The following is a 26,214-nucleotide window of genomic DNA, read 5'->3' on the forward strand; positions in this document are numbered from 1 at the left end:
AGTCCTTACAATGAAGAAGCCTTGTCCGCGCTTGAGATTAAACCTTCTTTTCAAAAGATGGAGCACTCCCTTGTTTTTGAGGGGATTTTACATGGATCAGCTTCTCCTTAGTCCTCTGCAGATTGTATTGTATACCATAACTTGGTGTCATCTGCAATAATAGAGACTGTGCTATTAATCACATCTTCTAAATCATTAATAAATAAGTTAAATAACAAATGACCCAGCCCTGAACCCTGGGGTACACCAATTAAAACAGAGGACCCAGCACTGAACCCTGGGGTATACCAATTATAACAGAGAACCCAGCACTGAACCCTGAGGTACACCAATTATAACAGAGGACCCAGCACTGAACCCTGAGGTACACCAATTATAACAGAGGATCCAGCACTGAACCCTGGGGTACACCAATTATAACAGAGGACCCAGCACTGAACCCTGGGGTGCACCAATTATAACAGAGGACCCAGCACTGAACCCTGGGGTATACTAATTATAACAGAGGACCCATTCATATACGGCCTTCATCGGGCTCAACAGGTAGAAGTGGATAACCTCCAAGGTATAGTAAATTGTGTAATTGTAAAGGACCCAAGCCATATATATATATATATATATATATATATATATATATATATATATATATATATATATATATATATATCTGAAGAGCTCAACGGAAAAATGGCCTAAGTCCACATTTTGTCATATTTCAAATTATTACCTAGAAAGCTTCTTTGTACCTCGTTCTATGCATTGGGTTTACAAGGTACCTAGGATTAATGACCTAAGTCCATATATTTCAATGCAGAAGAATTTACATTCAATAGAATAATGGCCTAAGTCCAATACAAACTTACTTACTTCACTCTCGTTGGTCATTTTTTCATTGAAATCGTGACTTCCGGTCTGTTGTTTATATTAGTGTAAAAACTTTGTCTTATTGTTTAAAAGGCTCTAAATCGACTTTTGCACATATTTAGCGCCGAAAAGGGAGGCAGGTAATTATTCTTCTTCATCGTTTAATAATAGTAGTAATTAATTAATAATATTAAATAAATAATATTTATACATGAAGCTGCAATTTTTTTTAATAAATAATACAATTTATGATTAGGATTAACGGTGTTCATTAGCTGATTACATTGGATAGATATATTCCACAATAATGCCCGTTTGCTTTAGGCTAAAACTTTAAATTTCGTTTTTCTCACAATATTGATTTTTGGACTTAGGCCATTTTTCCGTTGAGCTCTTCATATATATATATATATTGTAAACAGGCAGATGGTAAAGTGGTAGAGGGCAGGTACATTCCACTGAGATGGTTAGTATCTACAAGGTGACTGGCTGGAGTATGGGACCAGGAGTTAGGTGTTGTTGTAAACTCAGGCCGATACTCCTGTCCTGGTTTTGCTGGCTGACTCAAGTGGACAGCTATAAAAGCACTGAGGTTGCCCATGGGAAGGGGGGTGTGGTTGTCTCTTGTGGGAGAATACCTGTTGTACACACTGCCCTGTGTGTGTCTGAAGGAGAAAGCCTTAAAATTCACCTTGCGTGTGTGGGTGAGGAAACCCTGAGGATTTATTTTCTTGCATCCTGAAGTAAGGACTGTTTCTGTTGTTTCATTTTGTACCTTGCTGAAGAAAGCTCCTTTGTGTTATCCTTTTGCAGAAGAAAGCTATTTTTGATTTACATTCTTTGGACTGTGTGAACTGCCTCCAATAAAACCTACTATTCTGAGCTGACATCCTTGCCTCCGTCTGATTGACCTAGCAACCTGCCTACTCTAAAGGTCCTGTATTTACAATATATATATATATATATATATATATATATATATATATATATATATATAGTGCTGAATGTATTCAATGAATATCCCAGGCCTGTAAAGGAAGCCATGAAGGTGATTGCTATTTGTGGAGAAATATTCTATACTTCTGCAAGGTAATGTTAGTCAGGGAAATGTTGGTAGTGTCATAAACAGCAGGCAGTTGCAAAGTGTAAGTGCTATTGGACGTGGGGGTAGCGGTCCAGAATGGCACCTATGCTTTTCAGCTATTTATTCCGGCATGGCTTCTTGGATTGCTCTGGACTGGTACACAACTAAAGAAAGAAAAGCGGGTAAGCAGGCCACGGTAAGTGCTAAAACTGCAGTCTTGTACACAATTTACTTTGACTGTCTTTGTAGCATCTGCTGCAACTTGGTCAGCTCTTCCTCGTTGATACTTCATTGTCGCTGGGCAGAATATGCAAATGGTTGAGCAACAAACACAGTTGCTGAATAGCTATAACAGGGGCGTAACTAGCAAAGGCTGGGCCCTCCAGCAAACTTTTGACTTAGGGCCCACAGCATAATGACCCCTTTCTTGGCCTCCGCACAGTATAATGCTCCATTTACACACACTATAATGTCCTGTAGCGGCATCCAGACAGTATAATGTCCCACACAGTATGATATTCCATAGCGGCCCCTCCACACAGTATTATGTCCCACAGTGGCCTCTGCACACAGTATTATGCCCCACAGTCAGGTGTCTGGGAGAGGGAGGGCAAACTGGGCAGCCACTTGGGGCCCTAAAACCCAAAGTGGCCCCCAGTGGATTCAGGACACCTAACATTTCTCCTGGTGCCTCTGATCATGAGGGCACCAATTTCAACTGAAGTGAAACCTGTCACCTATGACAGACATGGAGTTATATTTTCCATGCTCTGCCATACTGTAAGCTACAATATAGTGTGCACCTAACATTTTGGATCAGGTCGCGTGATGACGTTACTGACACTGTGCCCACTATGTGCTGCCAATGTGCCCCCTGATCACTCCTCACTAATACTAGGCATGCTATATAGATATAGCAGAGCTGAATTTGCATTTAAAGGTATAGTCCTCTTTGGACGAGGTCTGATAGCGGACTGTGCGGTCCAGGGCTCCTGCTGCTCTCTATAGTGGTGGAGGGTCCTGCTTGCTCACCCTATAATTGCTGTAATATGGCTGGTCAGGGTCGGACTGGGGTGTCTAGGGCCCACCAGTGGAATTGTTTCTAGGGGCCCACCACCAGGACCCTGCAGACCAGCGATACCGAGACAGGGCAGCTAAAGGTAATACCATCTCGGGAGCCATGCTGCTCATCTGCCATACAATGTTCAACAACATACTACCTAAACCTACTGCTACACTCTGTATGGAAAGTGAACAGCGCAGCTCCTAGAAATGTTACCATTACCTGTAGCCACACTGTCCTGGAAGAGCTAATCTGCAGAGGTCCTGGCTGTTGTATCATCACAGATGTAATATTGATGGCCTATCCTAAGGACAGACAATCAATATTATAACAATGGATAAATCCTTTTAAAGATTTGTCCAGGAATTGGAGCAACCCATGTGCTGGGAGAGAGGTGTAAAATAAAAAATAAATTAAATAGAAAGCACCTTCACCTGTCCCCGTTGCTCCATTGTCCGCCGCCAGTGTCCATTTAGTCTCGTGCTGGCACCTCCTTGCTGGGAGTCCTGCACCTCATGGGACCACTGAAACTAATTAGATACAGGATTTCCAGAAATAAGGCCATGAGACTGAACAGACACAGGCAGGAGGATAACGGGGGGCCGGGGACAAAAGCGCAATGAAAAACACTGCGTCTCACTGTTGTGCCTAATCCTTAAAGAGGACCTTTCACCATTTGGGGCACATGAGGTTTAATACACCGCTAGAAAGCCGACAGTGTGCTGCATTCAGTGCAGCTTTCACGTTCTGTGACATTCTTCTGACAGTGAAGAGCTATGGTACCGGCACCGATAGCTCTTCACCAGGGGCACAGAACGGGAAAGCTGCATTGAATTCAGCGCACTGTCGGCTTTCTAGCGGTGTATTAAACCGCAAGTGTCCCAGGAGGTGAAAGGTCCTCTTTAACATCTTAATATACTGTACATCACACTATAAGGATAAGACCTAACACAGTGTCCCACAGCAAAAAAGTGCTGCGGGAAAACCCCGGCGGCAACACATCAGTTTTCTAGCAGCGCTTTTTGCAGAAACTCCACAGAGGTTTCCTCCGAGGACTTTCTGCTTCCATTATACCTATAGGGACACTGCCGGTGTTTCTGTAGGTATAAGTGCCGCGATTTCCAAAAACTGCAAGTTACCTACAAATTCATACATTTATATTCATATATAAACACACACACACATATAATTAGCATATAGACATTTATATACACCCATATACCATATATACTCCCATATATACATACACTCACACATTATAGCATACTGTATATACACACACATACCTGTATACAAACATACAGTCCTCACACAGTATACAAGACCCATGCTTTAAACCTTAAGTACTATCATGGTGTCTATCATAATGATATGTGTATGGTAGTGGTGTATGATAGACACCATGATAGGACTTAAGGGTTAAACAAATATACACATATACATATTAATTATTACATTTTACCCCCCAAAAAAGAAAAAAATATACTCTATACTCACATTTGTGGATCATTGCAGCAGCAGACTCCTCTGTCCCCACACGGTCCGATGTAAGCGATGACTCACTGCTGGGAGGGGGAGGGGAAGGAAGTCCTGGCTTGCAGAGAGATCGCTTCTAAATATTGCAAGAGAGAGAGCTGCTGCCCCTGGTGTACTCCCGAGTCCTGATGTATACGTTCTCTATATTAATAGGGAACGTATACCACTGGCAGGAGGCCCCTCTGCAAGTGTCGGGGCCCTGGGAAACTGCTGGCAGACGGCCATCTTTAGTAATTACAACGCTGCCGGCAGCCTGGGGCCCCGAGTTTACTGACAGTCAAGGCTCGGGGGCCGGGGCCCACCGGGGGATCCCCCGGTTCCCCGGCGGGCCAGTCCGACCCTGTGGCTGGTATTACACGCCAGCACTAGGAAATGTATGTGTGCTCTGTATACCTTGATGTGTGTGAATAGGTGCTCTCTTCTGAACTAAAGGCTCTCGCTTATACTGGATATGTTTCTCAACCACACCTAAGCTATTGTCTTACTCAAATCGTTGAGGGTTTGCTACACTGTATCAGTGTAGACAAGAGATGAAAGAGGAATTTCTGCTTCAATGTGTATAGCTGAGGAAATTGTCAACACTGATACACTGTAACATACTCTATGCTGTAAGAGCAAGACTTGATTTAAATGCCTGATTTTACTTAAAGACAGCCTTCTTTTATATATTTTATTTGCATATCGAAGGTAAGAAAATGAAGCAACTTTGCAATAGGTTTTAAAGGGGCTTTCTGGGATGATGATATTGATGACTTTATTTGCTTGAATTTCCATCAGAGGTCACCATAACTGGTCAGTTAACTGAAAAGCCACCTAAGAATTATTCTGAGATGGCTTGGCTTTTCACCAATCAGAAAAGGGCACTGTCCAGAAAAAAGTAGAACCACCCATGAGGAAAGAACCATTATGAGATGTCAGCTGGCCTGGTTCTCCACCAATCAGAAAGTGGCACCGCCCAGAACTATAGAACTACCTGTGAGGTCATAGCCATTATGACCTGTCAGCTGGTTTGGCTCTCCACCAATCAGAAAAGGGCCCCGCCTTTATTTCCACCTGTGCGAAAGCAGCACTGGGTATAAATAGCAGCCACCGCCACCTAATCCCCTCATTCTTGGTTATTGTCTTGTATGGTTCCTTGTGAACATGTCTAAAAGACACTTCAGTGCTAATGCTCCAGTATTCCTGATTGCTGTGATTGAGGATTTGACCAAGGAGATCTTGTTCTTGGCAGGGAACGAAGCCCGGTCCTGGGGCAGTCACCATATCATACCCCATCACTTACATCTGTCAATGCATCAGGATGTGGACCTGGGTGAACTGTTTAAAAATGTCATCACACCCAGGGGGTCGCTGTCACCTGCGCTCCTATCAGGGATGTATACCAATTAGGGTTGAGCGATCTTTTTAGGTGGGATCGAGATCGGTACTATTTCCCACAATGCTTTGCTTAGCCTTCACACTGAGTATACGGTCCGCTCATTCTGAGCAGAGTGTATACTCAGTGTGAAGGCTCCACTGTGGTTCCATAGGAATGAATGGAAGCAGCCGGCACACAGCCTTAACTCCCTGTGCGCCGGCTGCCTCCATTCATTCTAATGGGAGACTAAACTAACATCTCTAGTAGCTACTTACCTGCAGAGATGGCTGCTCCGGTCCTGGTGTTCTCCTTCTTCTTCGCCTTGCTGCCGCCTACCAGGTTAGTGTTTAAAGAGCTAGGAAGGCGGGGCTTGTGGCTTAGGAGAGTGTGGGTGGGTACAGGGCGGGGAGATGTGACATCTCCCCTCCCAATACCCTCCCACACTCTCCTAACCCGCCCACACTCTCCTAACCTGGGAGACAGGGGGCAGCGAGGCGAGAAGAGCAGCGTGGAGCGGTAGCGAGGTGAAGAAGAACACCAGGCATCAGAGCAGCCATCTCTGCAGGTAAGTGGACACCAGGGAGGACTAAGTAGCCAGAGGATTAAAAAAAAATCCTCTGGCTACTTAGTGATTCACTACACAGTGTGGATTCTAACAATTAAAGCGTTCAATTGTTAGATTCCATGCTGTATAGTCAATAGGATTGCTTTTAAAATCCGATCTCCGATTAGTAAAAAAATCCCATTGACTTGCACTGCGATTGGAATTGGGATCGAGATTGGGTTCGAATGAAAAATGATCGGAAATGGGATTTTAAAATCGATCCTGAAAAGTCAAGATCGGCTCAACCTTAATACCAATGTGTCATCCAGGTACTACCACCTGCAGACTTCTAAATGCCTCTCTCACAGACCCAACAGCCCTTTTAAGGGCCACCCAATGTGTCAAAAAATAGAACTAATAATCATATCATAAACCTGCAAGAGTATACTCACAGCAGTGCAGATACACTAAAGCTAGGCTCACATGGCAGAAAATAAAGAGAAATCCTCTTTGTTTTCTGCTGCTGTATTCGGCCATGTGATTAGGAATGTAGTGCATTGGCATTCCATTACGGCATTCCTCTGCCGATTAGGATCACATGAATGGGTCTAATCGGCAGGGACTCCCAAACTGTGGAATCTGCCACAGATTTGGGGTGCAGAATTTACTCCCAAATCCGTGACAGATTCCTCAATGTGAACTTAGCCTAAGACTCTGCATCACTATTTTGTTGCAAAAAAAGTCACACGAGTGGTTTCCGACTTTTTAAATGACACTTGCGACTAAAATAGTCGCAAGTGGCGTTTGTACATCAGCCTTGCCACTTTTGTAAAAATGGACGGAGCAGGGTGTGGCTGGAGACAACGGCCTGCACCAATCTTACTAGCATTTACGCCAATTTTGGCGCTGCTGACTGCCCAGCGATGACGCTGAGCTGTGACGCTGGGCCCTCTGCCAGTGCAGTGATATTGGTTTCCAAACTAACATTAGCAACATCTCTGACACCGGGCAGAGATCTGCAAATCTGACAGTCCACTCGGTTCAGTTTTCCATCAGTTTGTAACATGCTACATTTTTTAGGACGAAATAAAATAGATTCCCTTGCGTCCGCAACAGCAGCGCAACATACAGACTATTTTCTGCCTCTGTGAGCTGATTGGACAGGCGGAATATTTAATTAGCATAAAAATTGAATGCACCCTTATAAGGCATAGGCTTCACACAGAGGAAAATGGTAAGGAATTTGGTGTGGAATTTCAGTGCTGAAAAAAAAGCCTCCCATTGACTTCAATGGATTCCTTTTTCTGCTAGCAATGGGTTCCAAGCAGAAAAAGGAATCCATTGAAGTCAATGGGAGACTTTTTTTTTTCAGCGCTTAAAGAGGACCTTTCATCAGATTGGGAACATGCAGTTTTATATACTGCTGGAAAGCTGACAGTGCGCTGAATTCAATGCACTATCGGCTTTCCCGGTCTGTGCCCGGTGTAAAGCGCTATCGGTCCCGGGACCATAGCGCTTTAGTGTCAGAAGGGCGTTTCTGACAGTTAGCCAGGGACGCCCTTCTGCCCAGCAGCGCCTATCGCGCTGTACAGTGTGAGCGGGGAGGAACGCCCCCTCCCTCTGCTCACACAGCTCGTCCATAGACGAGTATTATCAGGAGAAGGAGGGGGGGAGTTCCTCCCCGCTCCACAGTACATCGCGATAGGCACTGCTGGGCAGTAGGGCGTCCCTGGCTAACTGTCAGAAACGCCCTTCTGACACTAAAGCGCTACGGCCCCGGACCGATAGCGCTTTACACTGGGCACAGATCGGGAAAGCCATTCCAGCAGTATATAAAAACTGCATGTGCCCGATCTGATGAAAGGTCCTCTTTAAACTGTGGGGATAGTTGAGAGGGACATTAAACGGGGGGCAACTAGAAGCAGACATAAAAGGTAAAGAGACTGTAGCTTACCACTTGGTCGGACTTTCCTGGAGGTGCAAGACTCTGCCTCTGGACCGATGAGGACAATCAGACTGAGAAAATACACATGAAGAAGTTGCAGACTTCCTTTCTTCACATGTGTATTTCCCCTAGAAGCAGACATGTCCCCCTCCAGCTACCCCCCCATGGTTTAATATCCTCCTCCAGCTGCCCCAGTTTAATGTCACCCTTCCTCTTCCCCCTAGTTTAATGTCCCTCCTCCATGTGTATTCAGTTTACCTGCCCCCCTACATCTGCCTCTAGTTCCCTCCTCTTGCTCACACATGCTGTCTCTTCTCTCTTTATCATCCAGCAGCCTCCATTGCCGGCAGCTTGCAGCAAGCACACAATCCTGTGTGGCTCCGCCCACTAACGAGTCATAGCCTATCCTGGAACGTCCACAAGCTATGCGGGCCGGACAGAAGCAGTCAGAGGGCCGGATGTGGCCCGCGGGCTGTACATTGCCCAGGTCTGCTGTAGATAAAGGGTATTTCGGTAAGGCTAGGTTCACACCTCCGCTCAGTCTCCGGGGATTTACTTGCAGGACTTTTTGCATTTTTCAGATGGAAACCTGGCAGACCCCCATTATAGTCTATAGCAGGGGTCCTCAAACTTTTTAAACAGTGGGCCGGAGGCAGAGCAAATCGCACAGACATTGGGAGCGGTGCCCTCCAATAGGTAAAGTGAAGTGCGCTCCATGGCCTGGCCCAAGCTCCCCAGAAGCTTCATTATAAATGTACGCCTGCATCAAAAAGAAAGCATCTAGCTTGCATTGACAGTGAAGTTCCCCTTCCTGATGGTAGGCTGGATCCATTCCTCTTCCAAATCCGTGTGGACTAGCCATTTGTTTTTGTCTCAGGCTATGATTGGACAAAATGCTGCTCCTTGAGGTGGACCCTTCTACCCGCAACATAGTTGTATGGGTTAAAGAGTTTATGGAGGATTCGCTTAAGGACATCAGAAACTCCATTTCCCAGCTCTCAAAAAACAGCGTCTGGATAGACGTTCTACATCCCTACCATCTATCAAAAGATTGCAGGTTACTGATGACGTCTTCTCTGAAGAGGTTGACTCTGACAATTCCAGCAGACCTATTTTCCCGGTGAATAAGCTCCGTAGGCTGCTGAAGTCCATCCGGTCGCGGGACCAGGATGTTGAAGGGGAATCCTCCACATCCACCTCTAGACGACAGAGGGTTTTCCAAGTGGACGCTGCTCTGGCTAAGCAGATGGAGCTTGAATGGAAGTACCCCGAAAAAGCGCATCATAATCAACGCATCAAGAATATGTATCTGGTGGCATCTTCACACCTGGACAGATGGGGAGTGGTCCCAAGAGTGGACTTAGCTGTGGCTAAGCTATCCCGCTGAACGGTGGTATCAGTCAAGGATGGCTTGAATCTCCAAGATCCCCTTGACCGCCGGTCTAACGGTATCCTGAAGAGATGTTTTTCAGCCGCTGTTGCGCAGGCTTCAGTCTCCATTGCTGCAAAGGAAGTAGCTGAATATTTGCGGGATCAACTTTCGTGTCTAGAATGCGACATAGATGCTGACGTACCATGGGGAAGGTGCAAGATTGTACCAAAACGCGTAGCTCTATCATGACATAATCTACCTCCACAGTTACGATGTAACTTTTTTTAATTGTTGGACAACAATAAAGTTGGATTTTATTCACTATTTTGGATTCTCTCCTGATTGAAGAAGAAAAGTTTTTTTTTTTTTTATTGAAATTGGCATTTATCACTGTTTGGAGTCCGGGCAGTAATCTCCAGCTCTCAGGATTGCAAAAATTTGTGGACTACATACGGTGAGCTGAAAACAAATATTTTTCTATGGATGCTGTCGTACCTAGGGATGATATCATCTCTTCCATGAAGTCTCTTTTCTTGGCAGCCGACTTTCTAGGGGAATCTTCTCACCAGCAATTGCATTTAGCCTCTAAGTCTATGGCTCTTTCCACAGTGGCCAGGAGACTCTTGTGGCTCAAGCCATGGCGGGCAGATTTTCCATCCAAAATCTCCCTCTGCTCTTTGCCATTTGAGCCCAGTAAGCTGTTTGGGAAAGGTCTGGAAGACCTTATGGAAGGCTTGGCTGATACCAAAGGCAAATCCTTGCCCCAGAGGTCTAGAGGCAGTTGCAGATCCTGTGGTACTGGCAGAGGTAGGGGTTCCTCTCAAGTCAGAACCCAAACTCAGAGCCACTCCAGATTCTGCCCTAGGGGCTCTGGAAGGGGTTCCTCTAGAGGTAACTTCAAGAGGAAACCTAATTTTTCATGGGGCCTTGCTCCCAGTGACCAGGGTACCTGTGGGAAGTCGGCTCTCCCATTCTTTTGTGGCTTGGAAAGAGACCATTCAAGATCCATGGCTTTTGCAGGTCATAGAGCGGGGCTACTCCACAGAGTTTATCCATCTTCCCCACGACCGGTTTGTGATCAGCCTTCCCCTGCCTCCGGCCCGGAAGTTCATCTTAGAAGACTCCATCGGAGAATACATCAAAAAAGGGGGCTCTGGAAAGGGTTCCCCCTTCGTAGCTTGGTTTAGGGGCTTACTCCCCCCGTCTTTCTTGTTCCAAAGCTTTATGGGGAATGGAGGATGATCATCGATTTAAGATTCCTAAATCGGTTCATAAGAAAACCTTTCAGAAAGGAATCGGTAACCTCTGTATCGGCAGCTAGGTTTACATCTATGTCATGCCAGATGCATTGTATGATGCCCACTGATTGAATTATACTGGGGTCCGTTATAGTTTCTGCATGGTATGCATGTGAGAGAACGTCTCATGGCACCCCCAAAACATGTAACTAATCACATACTTATTTATATTTGTGTATAGTGAAGGGGTTGTATGTTTTATATTTAAAGGGGTATTCTGGTAACAGAGGTAGAGATCACTTGCTGATTTGTGGGAGTCTGACCACTGGGAGGCCCACAGATCTGCACCCTAGTATTGAATGGTACAGCTTGTTTGGAACGTCATGTTACTCCTTTTACTTCTATTGGACCAGAAGAGATAGCAGACTGCTGCGTTCCGTCTCTAGCGGTCCTATTGAAATGAATGGAGCAGTGTGTGTTGTCTGATCTGCCACTCCATTCCAAGCACCCCAGTTCTCGTGAAAGGGCGGGGTCAGGTGATTCCAATGATTGGAACCCCACTAGTCAATAAGCAACAATGACTTTGAGCTACACTAGGCTCATATAATGGTCTAGGAAACAAAACAAACGGAAACCCAATCCGCTTAAACAGCAGTTACCCATGGACCCTATAGACCAGGGGTCCTCAAACTGCGGCCCGTGGGCCACATGCGGCCCTCCAAGCACTTCTGTCTGGCCCCGCCGACAACGCCGGCAGGTGTACATTTATAATGAAGCTTCTCGGGAGCTTGGGCCAGGCCATGGAGCGCACTTCACTTTACCTATTGGAGGGCACCGCTCCCAATGTCTGTGCGATTTGCTCTGCCTCCGGCCCACTGTTTAAAAAGTTTGAGGACCCCTGCTATAGACTATAATGGGGGTCTGCCAGGTTTCCATCTGAAAAATGCAAAAAGTCCTGCAAGTAAATCCCCGGAGACTGAGTGGAGGTGTGAACCTAGCCTTACCGAAATACCCTTTATCTACAGCAGACCTGGGCAATGTACAGCCCGCGGGCCACATCCGGCCCTCTGACTGCTTCTGTCTGGCCCGCATAGCTTGTGGACGTTCCAGGATAGGCTATGACTCGTTAGTGGGCGGAGCCACACAGGATTGTGTGCTTGCTGCAAGCTGCCGGCAATGGAGGCTGCTGGATGATAAAGAGAGAAGAGACAGCATGTGTGAGCAAGAGGAGGGAACTAGAGGCAGATGTAGGGGGGCAGGTAAACTGAATGCACATGGAGGAGGGACATTAAACTAGGGGGAAGAGGAAGCTTTAGCGCTACGGTCCCGGGATCGATAGCGCTTTACACCGGGCACAGATCGGGAAAGCCGATAGTGCGCTGAATTCAACGCACTGTCAGCTTTCCAGCAGTATATAAAACTGCAAGTGCCCGATCTGATGAAAGGTCCTCTTTAATGTCCTCCTCCATCTGCCCCAGTATAAACTAGCAGAAACTGTGGGACATTTGGAGGGAACCGTTATAATGTGGGGGTGAATAATGTTAGGGTGACTATAGGACGATTATACTTTGTGGGAGCACATGGAAAGATGATTTAGAATGGGTGGGTGGAGCTAAATTTGCCACGGCGCGCATGGCCCTCTAGAACCATTCCAATTTCTCATGTGGCCCCATGGGAATATTAATTGCCCACCCCTGATCTACAGGATAGGTGAGAATGTCAGACTCCAGCTATGATGAAAACAGGGTCCTGTCTCCCCATGAACTGGTGGTCGAGCATCTGTTCACCTCTATAAAGCTACTGAAGAAAAAGAGAGTCTAGCGCTCAGCTATCTTCACCAGTCTTATAGAGGTGCAAAAGACAGCAGAAGGCATGCTTGACCATTGCTTCATTCATGAAGGGGGGTACAGGAGACTGTTCTAATGATTACACGGTATCCCAGCAGTCAAATATTCAGCGGTCCAGGCCCCAGAGTTCAGTCTGTTGCACTATTTTTCCAGGAGTCTCCTCCCATATGGATGATGAGTAAGTGGGCCGGCGTGGAAGATCTAAAGCTCATGATCACGACACTGAGGAACCTGAGCTCACAACTCAGGTGATGTTTGCAAAGGTAAAAAAAAACCCATAGCAATAATGCAACCTATAGCAAAGGACTACAACTCCCAGCATGTCCTGAGGACTGATCTGTGAGTTTCTGTATACTGTCTCGTCATTCTGTAGAAGATGAAGTTGGTGTTCCCCAATGCCCAGTGTATGAACAGAGGTGAACATGAAATTGGGGCGCTGGTCCAAGCCTGCAAGGCCAATGATGTCACCAACCTTGTCAGCGTCCTCGAGCACAGAAGCATGCTGGGTTAGTAGAATCTATTGGGTAATTGTACAGCTTTCAATAATGTTTATTTGCTGAAATTGGACAACCCCTTTAAAGGGTTCTCATGGACATACATACAGTATAGATGGCCTATCCTTGGGATGATATGTGGGGGTTTGACACCTAGGACCCAAACCAATCAGCTGGTGAAGAGGTTGTAATGTTGCGGCCTCTTCACTGAATACCAAGTACAATACTGAATTTATTGTAGGATCTGTGCTTAATAGTGCAACTCACTTGAATGGGACTGAGCTGCTGCTGTACCATGTGACTGCAGAAAGTGATTTCAAGCGGCTGCTGTGATTCCGGGTGTCAGACCCTACCTATCACATGTTGATGTGGGTCATTAATATACAAGTCTCTTTAAAGCCTGTCTTGATGTGGAGGACCTATCACAGCCCATTCTGATTAAGGAAGACCTTTTATGTCCTCGGGCACATGCAGTTTTATATACTGCCAGAAAGCCAACAGTGCACTGAATTCAGCACATTGTGGGCTTTCCCGTTATGTGTCCCGTAGCTAGAGATATCGATGCTGTTACCAACAGCGCCCGACCTCTAATGAAGCAAGGTGAGGTGACTGCTTCAGGCGGCGCTCTTTTGGGGACGGCAGCCGAAGCAATATTTTATTTTTTTTTCCGTAAACTAATGCAGGAGAGCGGCCACTCTTAAAACAACCCGAGTGGCCCCTCTCCTGCGCTGGTTTAGACCTCTGTGTCTCAGCACAGAGACGGGAAATGTGAGAAGACGTCTCCTGTGAGTATAACTGCACAAAATACTACTGCATTGTATTTATTGTAATGTTACCGCTAGCACCCCCAACCCCCTCCGCTGCCTGAGGCGGGCAATCAAAAGAATGAACACCCCCCTTTCCGCCCCGGACTCAATGCCCGGGTGTGGGGGGGGAGCGTCTTTTCATCAACTGCCTCAGGCAGCAGAGAGGCTAGCTTCACCACTGGTTACCGATCTCAGCTCACTGTCAGAAGGGCTTTTCTGACAGTCTAGCTGGTATATGAGGAACGCCACCCCATGTCAGTACTGTCAATAGCCCTGAGGGTGCGTTCCTTTCTGCCCAGCCATGACGCTGAGCTGTGAAGAACACCCCCAGTATGGACAAGTACTGTCAGAGGGGACGTTCCTCACAGCCCAGCTTAATTAACAGCACTGATTTCTCCAGCCCGGGCACATAATGGGAAAGTATATAAAACTGTGTAATGCTTCATTTCCCCTGTGGTGGCGCTGTAAGGGATCTGAACACTTGCTGCAGAGTTCTTCAGATTTCAGCTGATCACAGGAAGTCCCAGCAGATGCACCTCTGCTCACAATCTCTGAACTATATGTGTATGTAGTATGCCCAGTATAGATAACATGCTGATCTTGTTTGTTTTCAGAAGGGATGATAATTTGCCATCTTCCTTTTGGGCCCACTGCATATTTCACCCTATGTAACGTGGTTATGAGACATGACATTCCAGACCTAGGCACTATTTCTGAGGTTTATCCACACCACATCTTCCACAACTTCACATCCAGGCTTGCACAGCAGGTAAGAGGGGCTCTATAAACCAGTAATAAAAGTAGTGAAATGTAAAATGTGGCAGTATTCTATTGTAGGATTACATAGATATACTTAATGTACAGATGTCAGGCTGCAGTATTGGTGTGGATTGGAAATCTGCAACCTGCGGCCATCCGTCTGTGAAGACAATTTCCAGCCGTCATGGCATGCTGGAAGTTGTAAGTCTTACAACAGCTGGATGGTCACATAATAGACCTTAGAACAACATTATACACCCATTCTAAAAATTCTCTGGATTGAAGAATAGAAATGAAATGTTATCCCCCCTCAGCAACTTCTTCCCTATTTACAGGACCCCGACCAATTATGAGTGTTTGTCAGAAAGGCAGGCCTGCACCATTCATTACAATGGAGTTGCCAGGTATAACTTTGGTTATCTCTATTGCAACTGAGGAGAAAAAAAACCCTTCTTATAATGCCCTCTCCACCCCCCCCCCCCCAGCTTATTCTTTATTCTGAGAAATGGAAAATCCCTTTAAACATCAGATATTATCATTGTGTTGGTCTGGGAGTTAGAGCCCCCATAGCTGCTAGAGTTAGGGGGCATTTACACAAAGTAAAGTGGCGCTGATTCTGCCACGATAACTTGCGACAGATCAGCACTGATAAAAAGACTCCCATTGACTTCAATGGGTTACATTTAACACGCAGAACACATTGAAATCAATGGGAGGCTTTTTAACCCATTGATTTCAACCTGTCCCACGTGTTAAACGGAATCCATTGAAGTCAATGGGAGTCTTTTTTTTTTTTATCAGTGCTGATTCTGCCGCGAGTTATCGTGGCAGAATCAGCACCACTTTACTCCGTGTGAATGCCCCCTAAAAGGTTCTGTGTCCTTACTGTCACGATCTTTTCAATGGCATTGACATTTATATAAATTAGAGCTGCCAAAGCCTTAGAAGGTGATGTGCAGCCTCCTGTCACCTGATGAGCGGTCGATCAGTGCTGTCACTCTTAATTCATAACCATTGATCTTTGCAGTGAATATGATAAAACTGGGCAACCTTTGAGAATGAGAACACAGCAGAGGTGGAGTGGCACTGGCATCTGTATACCAATACAGCCAAGAAGAAAGTATCTCAGCACTGAATAGTATTTCTATATATGTGTATGATGAATGTAAATAAAGAACCCTGTACAGTGTAATCGGCTGTCCATAGAACTTCTACTTTAATGGTTACAAACTGTAAAACGTAAGAGTAACTGAACTATAAGGGGGAATTCACATGGAGTAAAGTGGCACGCAATCTGGCACGTATACGTGTGTCAGAAGTTTGCACGCTCAAAAAAGATCCCATTGATTTCAATGGGAGTTACGATCGTTTACGGCGCGTAATTTTGCTCCCGTAATTTTGTGTGAACTCCCCCTAAGAGCTATTTCTACACCTATTTCTATAACATCTATGGGCTCAGTATTCCTCTCCCTCCTCAGCCTCCCCCTCCACTGAATCTATTCCCACTTCTTCGTAATCCTTCTCCAGCGCTGCCAGATCTTCTCGAGCCTCTGAGAACTCTCCTTCCTCCATTCCCTCTCCAACATACCAGTGCACAAAGGCACGCTTGGCATACATCAGATCAAACTTGTGGTCTAGACGGGCCCAGGCCTCTGCAATGGCTGTGGTGTTACTCAGCATGCACACAGCACGCTGCACCTTGGCCAGATCTCCTCCGGGCACCACTGTTGGAGGCTGGTAGTTGATTCCGACCTGCAGAGAGAAAACAATGGTCCAGTAAGTATTAAGTATATTGGTGCAAGAGGAACTGATGGAGAAGTTACAGAACTCTAATAGCAACTGGCAGACAAGAGATTAAATGTACTTGTGCTGTTGTGACTACCAGTACTACGGACTATAACTATAATATACTGCCCTGACACACAGCAGCATATTCACCTGACAGATCTGCCCATGAGAAACAGAAACATTTATAGCCAATACACAGGATAGATAATAAAGATATGATCAGTGGATCTTACATTTATTACCCATTGTCTGGGCTTAGGAGTCCAGTGGGTGGTTCTACAAAATGATTGATGGGCTTCCACATATTGAGTGTGCATACACAGATACCTGTTTGATAGTCTGATAGGACCACCCACTGGACTCATAATCCCAGAATCATAGTGTTGATACTAACCTTGAACCCTGTTGGGCACCAGTCTACAAACTGAATGGTGCGTTTTGTCTTAATGGTAGCGATGGCGGCATTGACGTCCTTGGGTACGACATCTCCCCTGTATAACATGCAGCATGCCATGTATTTGCCATGGCGAGGATCACACTTTACCATCTGATTTGCTGGCTCAAAGCAGGCATTGGTTATTTCAGCCACAGACAGCTGCTCGTGGTAGGCCTTCTCTGCAGAGATTACAGGAGCGTACGTAACCAGAGGGAAATGAATGCGTGGATATGGAACAAGGTTTGTCTGAAATTCAGTGAGATCAACATTCAAAGCCCCATCGAACCTCAGAGAAGCGGTGATGGAGGACACAATCTGTCCAATGAGACGGTTTAAATTGGTGTATGTCGGTCGTTCAATGTCCAGATTCCGGCGACAGATATCATAAATGGCTTCATTGTCCACCATAAAGGCACAGTCTGAATGCTCCAGAGTTGTGTGAGTGGTTAATATGGAGTTATATGGCTCCACTACTGCAGTTGAGATTTGTGGTGCTGGATAGATTGCAAACTCGAGCTTAGATTTCTTGCCATAATCTACAGAAAGTCTCTCCATCAGAAGAGATGCAAATCCTGAGCCTGTGCCTCCTCCAAAACTGTGGAAAATCAGGAAACCTTGTAGGCCGGTGCACTGATCAGCCTGCAAGAAAGATGACAATGCACATGACTGTATCGCCCAACAATACAAAATATCTGAGCTCAGAATATCCCTTTAAATTGTAGATTATACTCTGTAAAAGGTATCATGCTCTGTTACTGCTGCTCAGTACAAAGCTCTGGGCTGACAATGCATGGACTCTGTACATGGCATGATCAGGCAGCAGAATGTATCTGTACATGCACCTAAAGGGGATATACAAGGAAATATAAAGCTTATTGATACATTGCCTGCATGGGATAAGCCTTTACTAATATATAAGCAGGTCCCATAGATCCCTGAGGATTAAACGGGCAGAGCACAGCACAATGCCACAATTCACTGCCCGCTGCCTTCCCTCTGTGGATGTCACTAACTCCGTTCTACTCTGGTCCATACTGGAGAGAGAAATTGGTCCTATGACAGTCAGAACTAACCAGCAGAGCTCTGAGAGACCTGCTTATATATTACTAAGAAGGCCTACCTAGTGCAAAGAATGCACTGCTGAGTTTATGTATAATCGGGTTTTATTGAAATTTTTACAGTTGAACAGAATAAGATACAAGAAAAAAAACAAGGGTTGACAAATCAGGCACGCAGGCCCCAAACAGTATAAATGGGGAGGGGGGGGGGAGGCCCCCAGCCCCGCAACTTGAAAGACCACATGGGCCGCGTGATCACAAAAATAAGGGAAACAAAGTAACAAAAACAGGCCAAATCCAGGCCACATGTAGGAGAGCAAAAAAGAGAAAAGAGGAGGAGAGGGGAAAGCAGCGACAACCGCCATATGGGAACAGAAACGACATACACAATGACGAGACAGCCACAAAAGGGAGGGAAAAAGCAGACACGGAGGGAAGGAAGGGTAGGCAAGAAGAGGGAGGGGGAGAGAAAGGAAAGAGCAGCCAGAGACTAGTCAAGGAAGAAAGACGAGAAGGCAGAAGATTCCTGAAAGATCATCCAGGGCCGCCAGAGCCGGTCGAACCGGGAGGAGTCGGGAGAGTCCTCGCACTGCTGAGTTTAGATTTCCTTTACAGCGGTTTTAGCTAAAACTTTTGATAACCTATGTTAAGGATAGGTCATCAATATCAGATCAGTGGGGGTCCAACACCTGGCACCCCCACCAATCTGCAGCTGATACCCAGAGAATGGAGCAGGAAGCAGACAGCTCTATTTTGTGTCTCTATAAATAACCTTCCATTCACTTGGATGGGAGATAATCTGCAATGACTCAGTTTGGCCACTATACAAAGAATGGTGCTGTCTGCTTCCTGCTCCATTGGAAAAGAAAGTAGTAGGTATTAGGCACCATTGATCTCAAACTGATGAACTATCCTTAGCATAGGCCAGCAATATTTTAGCCCGGAATACCGTTTATTGTATTACTGAGTCTTCTATGGCTCTGTATTGTTGAGTGCCAATGATCTTCTTCTTGGACAGCTGTGGTAAAGTATTGAGACTTTGACATATTTCTGATTCAGTCACACTATACAAGAAAAAAAAAAAAACTTACTCTGCTGCCTAATTGTACAAGGTTTGATAAGAAGAGGCGATATGAATTACCAAAACAAATATTGTGTTAATACCAAATAATTCTAGGTAGAAATATGTGTATTCAGCACAGTGTTCCAATTTTGCAGACACTCACCAACTTCCTTATACGATCTAAGACTAAATCTACTATCTCCTTCCCGATAGTATAGTGCCCTCGAGCATAGTTGTTGGCAGCATCTTCCTTTCCAGTTATGAGCTGTTCGGGGTGGAATAGCTGGCGGTATGTGCCAGTGCGCACTTCATCTAAACAGAAACACATCTGTGATTAGGAAGTTTGACCATGCATATTACTTTCGGCAAATCCAGATGACCATCGAATATGTACGAAACCTCCTTCCCAATGTCGGGGAAAAGAAGGATCAGGACAATGGAGTTCACCTTGCAAGATTCTTTTGTTTTGTTGTTCAGGACCCTTACACACTGAGCCAGGTGAAGCATGCATGTGTATGGATGGTCGAGGCATAACAGATATATAATGTATACTGGTATTAGCAGATGTGGATGTGTTGCAATGACATCATACAGTGTCAGATATCAGCATCACGTCCTGCACAAACAACTTACCAACCACTGTGGGCTCCAAATCTACAAACAGGGCCCTGGGTACATGTTTTCCAGCTCCCGTCTCACTGAAGAAAGTACTGAAGGAGTCGTCTCCTCCACCAATGGTTTTATCGCTAGGCATCTGTCCATCAGGCTGAATGCCATGTTCCAGGCAGTACAACTCCCAGCATGCATTGCCAATCTGAACCCCAGCCTGGCCAAGGTGGACTGAAATGCACTCACGCTGCAAAAAAAACAATGTCAGTAAATGTCAATATTCTCTTGTCATTTTATCACAATTCCTGGACATATTTTTTATAACTTGGACAACCCCTTTAATTGTAACCTATTTTATATGGTTAAAGGGATTCTACCACTAAATCGCTTTTTTTGTGCTTTAGACATCGGAATAGCCTTTAGAAACGCTATTTGTCTCTTACCTTTAGACGTGGTCTCCGCAGCGCCGTTCCTTAGAAATACCGGTTTTAACCAGTATGGAAATGAGTTCTCCGCAGCAATGGGGGCGGGCCCCAGCGCTCAAACGGCGATGGGAGCGTCCCCACTGCTGCCCGAGAGCTCTCTCCAGCGACGCCTCCATCTTCAGCTGCAACCCCGCCTCTTTTGTATTGTAGTTCAATACAGGAGCATACTGCGCAGGCGTTGGACCGACACGGAGGACAGAAGAGGCGGGGTTGCAGCTGAAGATGGAGGCGTCGCTGGAGTGGAGAGAGCTCTCTGGCAGCAGTGGGAACGCCCCCATCGCCGTTTGAGTGCTGTGGCCCGCCCCCATTGCTGCGAACTCATTTGCATACCGGTTAAAACCAGTATTTTTAAGGAACGGCGCCACGGAGACTACGTCTAAAGGTAAGAGACGAATAGCCTTTCTAAAGGCTATTCCGAAGTCTAAAGCAAAAAAAAAAAATGCGATTCAGTGGTAGAATCCCTTTAATGCTAGAATGGCGTGATTAGGAGCAAGTTCACGCTGGCCTTGTGTGCATCCACTAGGTGGCACTGTCTTGGCTCTTTGGTGTATTAAACGCAGGGCTGTAGAGTTGAAATCAAAAAAGTTACCAACTCCAACTTGAAAATAAAATTATTTTTAATTCTATTATAGAATTAATATCATAAAATCAAGATGTATAATGTATACATGTATGATATATACAGTCCTATGAAAAAGTTTGGGCACCCCTATTAATCTTAATCATTTTTTGTTCTAAATATTTTGGTGTTTGCAACAGCCATTTCAGTTTGATATATCTAATAACTGATGGACACAGTAATATTTCAGGATTGAAATGAGGTTTATTGTACTAACAGAAAATGTGCAATATGCATTAAACCAAAAACCGGTGCAAAAGTATGGGCACCCTTATCATTTTATTGATTTGAATTCCCCTAACTACTTTTTACTGACTTACTGAAGCACAAAATTGGTTTTGTAACCTCAGTGAGCTTTGAACTTCATAGCCAGATGTATCCAATCATAAGAAAAGGTATTTAAGGTGGCCAATTGCAAGTTGATCTCCTATTTGAATCTCCTCTGAAGAGTGGCATCATGGGCTACTCAAAACAACTCTCAAATGATCTGAAAACAAAGATTGTTCAACATAGTTGTTCAGGGGAAGGATACGAAAAGTTGTCTCAGAGATTTAACCTGTCAGTTTCCACTGTGAGGAACATAGTAAGGAAATGGAAGACCACAGGGACAGTTCTTGTTAAGCCCAGAAGTGGCAGGCCAAGAAAAATATCAGAAAGGCAGAGAAGAAGAATGGTGAGAACAGTCAAGGACAATCCACAGACCACCTCCAAAGAGCTGCAGCATCATCTTGCTGCAGATGGTGTCACTGTGCATCGGTCAACTATACAGCGCACTTTGCACAAATAGAAGCTGTATGGGAGAGTGATGAGAAAGAAGCCGTTTCTGCACGTACGCCACAAATAGAGTTGCCTGAGGTATGAAAAAGCACATTTGGACAAGGCAGCTTCATTTTGGAAACAAAAATTGAGTTGTTTGGTTATAAAAAAAAGGCGTTATGCATGGCGTCCAAAAAGAAACAGCATTCCAAGAAAAACACATGCTACCCACTGTAAAATTTGGTGGAGGTTCCATCATGCTTTGGGGCTGTGTGGCCAATGCCGGCATCGGGAATCTTGTTAAAGTTGAGAGTCGCATGGATTCCACTCAGTATCAGCAGATTCTTGAGAATAATGTTCAAGAATCAGTGACGAAGTTGAAGTTACGCCGGGGATGGATATTTCAGCAAGACAATGATCCAAAACACCGCTCCAAATCCTCAGGCATTCATGCAGAGGAACAATTACAATGTTCTGGAATGGTCATCCCAGTCCCCAGACCTGAATATCATTGAACATCTGTGGGATGATTTGAAGCGGGCTGTCCATGCTCGGCGACCATCTAACTTAACTGAACTTGAATTGTTTGTCCAAAATACCTTTATCCAGGATCCAGGAACTGATTAAAAGCTACAGGAAGCGACTAGAGGCTGTTATCTTTGCAAAAGGAGGATCTACTAAATATTAATGTCACTTTTCTGTTGAGGTGCCCATACTTTTGCACTGGTCAAATTTTGGTTTAATGCATATTGCACATTTTCTGTTAGTACAATAAACCTCATTTCAATCCTGAAATATTACTGTGTCCATCAGTTATTAGATATATCAAACTGAAATGGCTGTTGCAAATACCAAAATATTTAGAACTAAAAATGATTAAGATTAATAGGGGTGCCCAAACTTTTTCATAGGACTGTAGGTAAACCTAGGTAGCACACAACAGGCAGGGGCCATGATGTCACTATAAGTAAACATGCCCTAGCTCTGTCAGGATTAGGTGACACAAACAGGGGTCCCTGATGTCACTATAAGTAAACATACACTAGCTCTGTAAGGATTACACAGCATAGGCAGGGGCCCTGATTGTGGGTCACTCAACTGTCACCTCTAATCACAGCCCGGCTCTTTGTCTGCTCTGAACCAATGACATAGACTATGTAGTGCCCGCCTCCTCACCCTCAGACCTCCACTCCGCTACCAGCGCTGACTACTAGGCTTTATCTCTGGGCTCTTACCATAGTTGTGCCCGCAGAGGGATGTCCGCTGTACGGCTATTACGTCAGGGGAATGTCTCCGGGTCTCTCACGCTACGCAGCTCCTGCTCGCCAACTGTCACTTCCAGCCCTGCTTGCAGCTGCTCAAAAAACACCCGCGGGACGCTCGAGCTTGACTTTCGCTGTTGATTGGATGAAAATGCAAAGGGGCGGGGTTGCAGGTCCAGTCAATCATATTCCTATCTCTGCTGTTACCGCAGACCGCCTGTGATTGGTTACTTAGGCTGCTTGGGATTGTTGTGATTGGTTGGCTGGTCACGGGCCGCTGCGCGGGAAAATGGCTGTCTATGGTGGTATGATTTGGGTCAGTGATGTGGAGATGGAGACTGGTCGCGTGTGTTACTTCAGATGTTACCTCAGCAGAACACACTAATATGTCTCCTATAGACTGAGGCCATAGGGACCTTCTCATTATTAATAAAATAACAGACATTTCCACATGAATGCAGTATATTAATAGGAGGGCAATAATAAAAGTTATTACTATTACATATATCTAAGTTATCATTACACACAGTGGCCATGTTGACTTTAGTATTATCATGAATTATTACTTTCATTGTTACTTTTGCCTTAGTTTTTCAGCAAATAATAACCTGAGACTTTTTCAGTCTGAAATTGGTCATTGAGCAAGGCTCTGCAGGCTTTCAGATGACCGAGGTGCAAAATGGCCGTGAAAAATAATCCGTTTTTCACCACCATTTTGCACCGAGGAGCACTCATTTTCACGGATCACCTATACATTTCAGTGTATGGAGGGATTTCTGGAAACGGACAAATATAGGACATAACCTATATTTTGATAATAGTCCCTGACAAAGGACCTTCAAAATAACGGCCATGTGATATTACAGTTTATTTATATATATATTAATTCCATGGCGCTTTACATTTGAGGGTTTACATACGGTACACAAAATATACAAAACAAATATAATAATAACAGTGACCAACTGGCACAGTGGCATAGAGGGCCCTGCTCGCAAGGGCTTACAATCTATGAGGGAGGAGGGATAGAGACACAACATTGAATTCAATGCTGCTGTGTGACAGCCATTAAAAAAATGTTAAATCACCCAACCATTATACATTGTTATGTGAATATGTAAGGCTCCCTTTATATTAGAGGAGTGTTCTTTCATCTTCTGACAGATGGAATACTGGGTATTATAGTGCAGCTGAAATGCCGTCCATATTGGTGACCATTCTGTGTATGAGGTTTCTATCGATCACAGCACAGAAGATTGAGAAAGGAACTTGAATGCATCGACAAGTACAAGTGTGTGGGTACGTGGACACCCCTAATCCAGAGCGCCATGGAAATCTCTGCAAAGTATGCCACTTAGGCACTGTTCACATCTCAAAAAATGTATGTTTACCATATGCACTAACACATTGATAGATATCAGGTTGGCGCAGCGTCTATAGGTACTTGCAGTGAACGGGGAGCGCATGCAGGTTCACCTATACCTGTAATAGGAGTCACACAGCAGCTGTGTCCACAGTGTATAGCCCTGGTTTCAGGGAATTGGAGCCCCATTCCTTAAACTATATTATAAGAGCGGTGTAGTATCATCCACTTGTAGCTTCTGGCACTCTAAAGTTACTGCAACAGCAGATCTGTGCTGCGTCCAGATGTCGCACCTTGACAGATCCATACTGATGAAAAGCAATTTAGGCTTGGAAACCCCTTTAAGTCCTTATTCACATTTCTGCTTTTTAAATAAAAATTAGAATCCTACCTAACTAAATGTGTGCCATTACACCATGTGTCCCCCAGGCAAAAACCTGGGGGGCCCTTGTTCATGGTGTAATAGGCACAACTTCCTCAATCTTAATAAACCTATCTACTAAAACATCTATCTTACCAATAAATATAAATACTCAACAACAACTTTATGTGGATAAAATAGGCCGCGATGTTTATTATTAAGGGTTACACAAAATTAATTAAGAAATGAATCAATAAACCAATCAAAGAATGAGTCACTGAATCAATCAATAAATAATGAAATAAATAAATAACCAATTAAAATCAACTCAATCAATCAAATGTCCATAACCAAAAACATAAACAGCAAATAATCTAGTCCACCCAGCATTAGCTGGATGACCATTTCCCAACCGCCATGTCTCTTAAGACATGGCCCCAGCAACAAAACATCGCAGCCATTTATCAATAAGATTTTCCAAACCCAGATTGAATATGTCAAGCCCAACATCCGATAAATGCACCATATTGCTTCTGTACAGACCATCACAGAAACCTTCCAAATCCGAGTGCCTATAACTAAGGCCACCCAGTACTGGCAGGAACTTTTCAATATAATAATAAATTTTATTTATATAGCACCAACATATTCTGTAGCACTGTACAATTTGTAGGGTTCAAATACAGACAGAAAGATACATTACAAAGAAAGTCATTTCACACAATGGGACTGCGGGCCCTGCTCACATGAGCTTACAATCTATGAGGTACAGGGGGTGACACAAGAGGTAGCAGGGGCGGCATTGCTTACGCAGAGGTCAGACACTTTTGTAATAGAGGTGACTGTCATTACATAAACATAAGACTTTATGAGCCGTCGACAGTCGTGTCCTTTAACATGTGGATGGAGCTTGGACCTATAAAGTTAGCATGAGATGACATCATATCATGTGGGGAAATGTGGGAGCGGGGACAGAGGAAGGTTAAGGGTTTACGTTAGATATTGTGATAGGCTTGTCTGAAAAGATGCGTCTTTAGTTTGCGTTTGAAACTGTAGAAATTGGGAGTTAATCTGATTGTCCGGGGTAGAGCATTCCAGAGAAGTGGTGTAACTCGGGAGAAGTCTTGTATACGAGCGTGGGAGGTTCTGATAATAGAGGATGTAAGTGTTAGGTCATTGAGTGAACGGAGAACATGGGTTGGGCGGTAGACAGAGATGAGGGAGGAAATGTATGGAGGTGCGGCATTATGGAGAGCCTTGTGAATGAGGGTGATAACTTTATATTTTATTCTATAATGAATAGGCATCCAATGTAGCGACTGGCACAGACCCGAGGCTGCATAGACCAGCCTGCAAAAGAGAGAATTTGCAGACAAGCCTGGGAGCCTTTAACAAGGCTCCCGGCTGTCATGGCAACGTGACGTCGGCACTGGAGCATGCTCCAGGAGCCGGTGATCACCGGCAAAATGGCGGCGCCCATGCACCGCCGGGAAAATGGCGCCTCC

General features: G+C 44.9%; 1 protein-coding gene and 1 pseudogene across 1 annotated transcript; one reads left to right on the forward strand and one right to left on the reverse strand.

The window, feature by feature from the left end:
* The first annotated feature begins 12,851 nt into the window (after positions 1-12,851).
* LOC142198481 (U3 small nucleolar ribonucleoprotein IMP4-like) lies at positions 12,852-15,152 on the forward strand (annotated as a pseudogene).
* Positions 15,153-16,358: 1,206 nt separating this feature from the next.
* Positions 16,359-20,046, reverse strand: LOC142196630 (tubulin alpha chain, testis-specific-like). The gene is made up of 4 exons (XM_075266609.1): positions 19,888-20,046; positions 19,418-19,566; positions 17,092-17,772; positions 16,359-16,661 (listed from the first exon to the last, which is right to left on the reverse strand). Exons 1-4 carry the CDS (start codon positions 20,006-20,008, stop codon positions 16,365-16,367), a joined length of 1,248 nt encoding a protein of 415 aa, XP_075122710.1. The 5' UTR covers positions 20,009-20,046; the 3' UTR covers positions 16,359-16,364.
* Positions 20,047-26,214: the final 6,168 nt, after the last annotated feature.

The sequence above is a fragment of the Leptodactylus fuscus genome, chromosome 3, assembly GCF_031893055.1.
Source record: "Leptodactylus fuscus isolate aLepFus1 chromosome 3, aLepFus1.hap2, whole genome shotgun sequence".
NCBI classification, from domain to species: Eukaryota; Metazoa; Chordata; class Amphibia; order Anura; family Leptodactylidae; genus Leptodactylus; species Leptodactylus fuscus.